At 40.5% G+C, this 6,839-nt stretch overlaps 1 protein-coding gene across 1 annotated transcript; it reads left to right on the plus strand.

The window, feature by feature from the left end:
• Positions 1-867: 867 nt before the first annotated feature.
• On the plus strand, positions 868-6,633 carry LOC122786830 (vomeronasal type-2 receptor 1-like). Its single transcript, XM_044053327.1, has 5 exons — positions 868-1,109; positions 1,256-1,550; positions 2,333-2,524; positions 4,215-4,310; positions 6,601-6,633. The coding sequence occupies exons 1-5, from the start codon at positions 1,060-1,062 to the stop codon at positions 6,631-6,633; spliced, it is 666 nt and encodes a 221-aa protein (XP_043909262.1). The 5' UTR covers positions 868-1,059.
• Positions 6,634-6,839: the final 206 nt, after the last annotated feature.

Here is a 6,839-nt window from a genome sequence, read left to right on the forward strand (position 1 = left end):
GAGCAGTGTGTGGGACATGCCAAAATCACGTACATCCAATGAAAAAAAAAAGTATAAAATGAAGGAAAGACATTTTAAGAGACTTATCATTGTACTGATATGTGTGCAAATGTTTGGCCACTTATAATAAGACCTCAGACTTTCATTATTCTGCTACATTTTCATGATGCCCAAATTTCGTTGTCCACAAAATAACGACAATAAAGGCTATTCTATTCTATTCTATTCTATTCTATTCTATTCTATTCTATTCTATTCTATTCTATGATGACTGAGTGAGTCCGATGAGGACACCAAAGGCACTTCATAGTGATATTGACTCAAATATACATTTTTCATAACTTTTCATCTGTAATGACTGAATATTCACAGACAAATATGAAGTACTTGAAAATATGTCAGAAATACAGAGACCCAAGCACCTTAATATGAAATGGAAAAACATGCAATATTTGATGTCATTTAAGCCAAGGAGAAAAGTTCCTGGGGTCATGACAAAATCAGGTCTAAAGGAAAAGTACAGTAGTTGAGTCTTTACTTTCATCTTTATGACAGTGACCAAACAGAAATCTTGAGAGACACAAATGTCTGTTGCCTCTTTACATAAAAAAAATAAATAATAACAGGTACATTATCATATGAGACTGTATATGTTTGTGTATTTGTTTTTGTTTAGGGCCTCAGCTTTTTCCCCACAGTTTGCATTAACCCACTTTAATTCCTGATTGTGGACGACTGTCCAATTCCAAGCCACTTTGTCATCAATAAGATGCAAGACTGAGAATGTGATACTGTAACCTTTATAAAGTGCTTTATTTTTAGCTCTGTCTCATTCTCTCCTCAGCCCAGTGAAACATTATGACTTCACTTGCTTTGTTGTCTTTGCTTTACTTTGCTCTCAGTGTCCTCACTTTAACTGATAGCTCACTTTCCAGCATCACCACTGCATCTGCACCAGTAGCCTCAAAGTGCACTCTTCTAAACAGCTTCCAGCCAGACTTTGTGGTCCAGGGTGACTATGTCATCGGTGGGATTTTCCCCATTCATTTTAATCTGAAAATGCCAGACCTTAACGGCACCTACAGACCACCACCAATAAATTGCAATGGGTGAGTTTCATAGATGATAGTGGGAGGATTTGACTTACTTTTCCCTGTGAATTATGTCTAATTTTGGACTCTTAATATAAAATGGACTGAATGTGTTCATAATCAATAGAGTTTTTAAATGAACTGACAACATTCATCTGTATCAGCCACAGACTTAATCCTAAGGCTTTCCGGTGGGCTCAGACTATGAGACTGGCAGTGGAGGAGATAAACCAGAATCCAGTGCTGTTGCAGAATCGCACTCTGGGCTACAAAATCTTTGATTCATGTGGATATCCACTGACAGGACAGAGAGCTGTTTTATCGATGCTGAATGGAGTGAGTGAGGAAAACTCTTCTATGTGCACAAATGCCTCATCACTCCTCGCTGTGATTGGGGCTGCTGGATCTTCTCAGTCTATTGCTGTGTCAAGAATCCTGCAAACATTCAGGATCCCCATGGTAACAATGACTTGTATTCATGTCAATCATTACAAAAATGTTTTTCTTTTCTCAGTAACACTGCAATCTGTTTTTACACAGATCAGCTACGCTTCAGCATGTGCATGTTTGTCAGACAGAGAAAAATATCCAACCTTCTTCAGAGTAGTTCCTAGTGATGACTACCAGGTAAAATGTAAAACATGTGGTCAATTATTGTTTTCAGTCAAAGCTCAACACATTTACTCCTCTGTCAGCAGAAATAAGTATTACAACTGCCTTATAAAACTATAAATAAAAAATGGGCAATTCTTCAAACACTAAGAAATTGATTTATATATATATATATATAAGTTTTCCTTTTTCTTATGTTATGTTAGTGTTCTTTTCAGGTTTGGTCATTACAATAATCACGTTGATAATGCTTTATTGTTATAATCCTTATTATTGATGTTTGGTGATGTCTTTCTAATTGTTTAAAAGTCATATATATATATGTACACAGCACTGCTTACATTTGATTAAGATGGAACAATGCTTATATGTGGGGTGGAGTGGCTCAGTGGTTAAGACCTGTACCCTGTGTGCGAAAGAAATTGTGGTCGCAATAGTCACAATGGTTGCAAGTTCGACCCCACCCCTGGCCTGATATACTCAATTCCATTGTAAGTTGCTTTGGATAAAAGCGTCTGCTACAGGGCACAACACCAAATAATCTATGAAGATATTGCTTTTCATTTATGAAAGTTCTTTAATGTCTGTGAAACTGGGTGAGTTGGTTGTCTTTTTTCTGTTGAGCCCAGGTGAAAGCCATCGCACAGCTGCTGGTGCACTTTAACTGGACTTGGGTGGGGCTACTGCGAGGAGACAATGATTATGGCCGCTTTGCTGCAAAAGGTTTACTGAGAGAATTACAGGACACCAAAGTATGTGTAGCGTACCAAGAAATTATTCCTCTGCTCTACACTCGCCAGGCGGGACTAAGGATCATGAAGGTATGAAAACACTGTTGACTTCTACCTTTAAATGTAAAGTGGTCTGTACTTATATAGAGTTTTTCTAGTGTTGATGACCACTCAAAGCTGCTTTAAACTACAGTTTTTGTCATTCAACCATTCACATGAATTCAAACATCTACATATTGCATCTATGTGATGCACATTCCTTTTTTATCACACATCTTTCATACCCATTCACACACTGCTGGCACAGTAATGTGAGGTTCAGTGTCTTGCCCAAAGAAACATCAGAATCAGAATCAGCTTTATTGGCCAAGTATGTGAACACATACAAGGAATTTGACTCCGGCTTTATCCAACACACGTAGACTCTGGGAGCTGGGAATCAACCACTCAACTTTTCAGTTTAAAGACAGTTCACTCTACCACTGACCCACCATTGCTACTTTAACGTGTTCTTACCACAAGACAAAATAATAACAGCCTCTAGGGGCTGGGTAGGGTCGTGATTTGATGCTATAGAAAATTAACTGAAGTTGTTTTATAGTGTAAATGAGTTTCTGTTAAAGACACTTTGTGCTGTTAACACATATTAACACATTTTAAGACATAGAGCCATTAAAGCTCCTATTTGTGGACCTACAGTGGTCATTCAATTTAGACACTCCAGGAGAAAACTGTCTCTTTCATCCATTTATCTCATCAGATCCAGAAAAGAGAAGAGAGTCATGACATGAATTGTAACTCTGTAACCATGTACAAAAAATAAAAAAAACTTTCCTCAGAATATCACTTAACGAAGTCAACAATAGGTCAGTACATGTGCTTTCAATCAAAAAACGACAAAAGGATCAGAATTGTAAAACACAAGACAATGTCCAGAAAATGAAGAGCTCATAACAAGAGGAAAATGAAAAATGAATGACACAGGTGGAACTATTGGGGCAGAGCAGAAAATCTCAATGTGTGAAGTCAAGAAACAAAGTTAGTACCAACGTACAACAGGAAATAATGAATCAAGTAAACAAAAACATGACCTGATTGTAGTATTGAAGTATTTGTCTGACACCAAGTGGTGACATACTTTTTTACACACACACACACAACACATTAAAAAAGACCTTAACAAAAATACACAAGGAAAAAGTATACCAAATAAAACCTGAGTAAACAACACACATTGATACATAAAAGAAATAAAAGGACCAGGGGCAGATCATTATGGAATTACTGAAATTCCTTTGCTGTTGAGGGTTGAAATATCAAATTATACTAAGGTCTATAGAAATTCTAGTTGTTGTCACTGTGGACATCTGGGTTTTTATTTATGTCACTCAGTTTTGTTTTTGTCTCCTTGTACAACCCTGTTATCTACATTATCCGACCCTCTGTAAAGGTGATGCGTAGCTCTACTTCAAAAGTGGTGTTGGTATTTGCAGTCGAGGGGGAGATGACACCTTTCTTGAGCGACTACATGACTCAGAACATCACTGGAATCCAGTGGGTGGCGATTAGTGCCTTGGTCAAAGCCTCAGTCTTTTCAGGACGAGAGTATTACCCTTACTTGGGAGGAACCATTGGGTTTAGCATCAGAATAGGTCATATCTCCAGACTGGGTGACTTCCTGCAAACAGTAAACCCTAAGAGATATCCTGACAATGTGCTGGTACATGAGCTGTGGGAGTCTCTGTATGGTTGCAGTCCTTTTCCATCCTCTGTCACCCAGATGCCGCCGTGCTCAGGGCAGGAGTCTCTGCTGGAACAGCACTCAGCCTACATGAATACATCCAGCCCCAGAATCTCATATAATGTGTATAAGGCTGTATATGCCATTGCTCATTCCCTGCACAACCTCCTTCTTTGTCAGCCAGGGAGGGGGCCTTTCCAGAACAGCTCATGTGCTCAGAGCAACAACATACACCCTTGGCAGGTACTGTATAATCCACTATTTCTTTACCATTACACACTGTGGGTCGAAGCCCAATGGTGGGCCTTCTAATTATTGTCGTTGGGATTCAGACCATGGTAATTATCTCCCATTTACCAAGTCATGTAACATACTGTACATTGCCATTGGTGCCGATAACCTACAGAGTAACAGTGGAAATTGGGCTACTGTGGGTCGAAGTCGAAGGAGGAGAGGAGGAAAGCGGGTTCAGAAACAGAGAGAAAAGAGGAAAGGCAAGAGTCTGGGACTGAGAGTAAGGACTTTGAATATTGGGATGATGACGGGAAAAGCTAGAGAGTTGATTGACATGATGCAGAGAAGGAAGGTGGATATACTGTGTGTCCAGGAGACCAGGTGGAAAGGTAGCAAGGCGAGAAGCTTGGGTGCAGGTTTTAAATTGTACTACTATGGTATTGATAGGAAGAGAAATGGAGTAGGGGTTATCCTAAAGGAGGAGTTTGTTAGGTATGTCCTGGAAGTAAAAAGAGTGTCAGATAGACTGATGAGCTATGCCCCACAGGTGGGATGTGAATTAGAGGAGAAGGCAACATTCTGGAGTGAGTTAGATGAAGTGATGCAAAATATCCCCTGAGGTGAGAGAGTGGTGCAGACTTCAATGGACATGTTGGGGCAGCAAATAGAGGTGATGAAGAAGTGATGGGCAGGTTTGGTATCCAGGAGAGGAACACAGAGGGACAGATGGTGGTAGACTTTAAAAAAAAGGATGGAAATGGCTGTAGTGAATACTTTTTTCCAGAAGAGGCATGAGCATAGGGTACGTGGAGGTAGGAGCACATATGTAGACTACATTTTGTATAGACGATATAATCTGAAGGAGATCAGTGACTGCAAATTAGTGGTGGGTGAGAGTGTAGCAAGTCAGTATAGGATGGTGGTTTGTAGGATGAATCTGGTGACAAGGAAGACGAAGAGGACAAAGACGGAACAAAGGACAAAGTGGAAAGAGAAAAGAGTGGAAGCTGAAAAGAGAGGACTGTTCTATGGTTTTCAGGGAGGAGTTGAGAAAGAATCTGGGTGGTCAGGGAGAGCTCCCAGATGACTGGATAACTACAGCTAATTTAATCAGGGAGACGGGTAGGAGAGTACTTGGTGTGTCGTCTGGAAAGAAAGTACATAAGGAGACTTGATGGTGGAATGGGGAAGTGCAGGAGTATATAAAGAGAAAGAGGTTAGCAAAGAAAAAGTGGGACACTGAGGAGACTGAAGAGAGCAGACAGGAGAACAAGGAGATGCAGCACAAGGTAAAGGTAGAGGTGGCAAAGGCGGGACATGTATGCCAACTGTGAGACAGCGGTGAGGTGTGCTGTAGGTGTGACAGAGAAGTTCATGGTGGAGGTGGGACTACATCAGGGTTCAGCTCTGAGTCCCTTCTTGTTTGTGGTGGTGATGGACAGACTGACAGATGAGGTTAGACAGGAATCACCATGGACTATGATGTTTTGCAGATGACATTGTGATCTGTGGTGAGAGCAGAGACCAGGTGGAGGAGAAGCTCAAAGAGGTGGAGATATGCTCTAGAAAGGAGAGGAATGAAGGTTAGTCGCAGCAAGACAGTGTGAATATATGTGTATATATGTGTGTGAATGAGAGGAACCCAAGTGGAACCATGAGGCTACAGGGAGTGGAGATAAAGAAGGTGGAGGATTTTAAGTATTTAGGGTCAACAGTCCAGACCTGTGGAGATTGTGGAAAAGAGTTGAAGAAATGTGTTCAAGCTGGTTGGAATGGGTGGAGAAAAGAGTATCAGCCAGAATGAAAAGAAAGATATACAAGACAGTGGTTAGACCAGCGATGCTGTATGGTCTAGAGACAGTGGCACTGAGGAAAATACAGGAAGCAGAGCTGGAGGTAGCAGAGATGACGATGTTGAGGTTCTCTTTGGGAGTGACGAAGATGGATAGGATCAGGAATGAGTCAATCAGAGGAACAGCACACGTTAGATGTTTTGGAGATAAGGTCAGAGAGGCCAGAATGAGATGGTTTGGTATTTTTAAATTGTTCATTGTTCCATTGTAAACACAGCACTGGACTTCTCACTTATGGCCAAAAAGATAATTACAATTATTTCTGATCAATATTAACAGTGATTGACTTAGCAATGTGGGCCAACATTTTAATTTTCATGTGATGTGTTCTCACACAGTTCTGTTACATTTCTACTGCTGTACAAATTTAGGCCGTGGATTTTTAAGGGCCTTAAACCTCAAAACTCTGAAGACTGAAAACCTTGTTTAGGGCAATTCATTGTTTCATTGTGTGCATTTCCTAATTTTCAAGCTGCAACACTACCTCCAGGAAGTGAACTTTCAGATTGCTGGTGAGGAGGTGGCCTTTGATGCCAAGGGCAACTCTGTACCCTATTATGATATCATCAACTGGCAG

The sequence above is a fragment of the Solea senegalensis genome, linkage group LG20 (genome assembly GCF_019176455.1).
Source record: "Solea senegalensis isolate Sse05_10M linkage group LG20, IFAPA_SoseM_1, whole genome shotgun sequence".
In the NCBI taxonomy this organism is placed as follows: Eukaryota; Metazoa; Chordata; class Actinopteri; order Pleuronectiformes; family Soleidae; genus Solea; species Solea senegalensis.

What these genes read in the sequence shown, in the direction of transcription:
- LOC122786830 (XM_044053327.1), top strand. Translation starts at nt 1,060, where the DNA reads ATGCCAGACCTTAACGGCACCTACAGACCACCACCAATAAATTGCAAT. An exon ending in CCACCAATAAATTGCAATGG is followed by an intron (nt 1,110 to 1,255) that starts GTGAGTTTCATA and finishes CATCTGTATCAG; the next exon opens with CCACAGACTTAATCCTAAGG. An exon ending in CATATAATGTGTATAAGGCT is followed by an intron (nt 4,311 to 6,600) that starts GTATATGCCATT and finishes GTTCTCACACAG; the next exon opens with TTCTGTTACATTTCTACTGC.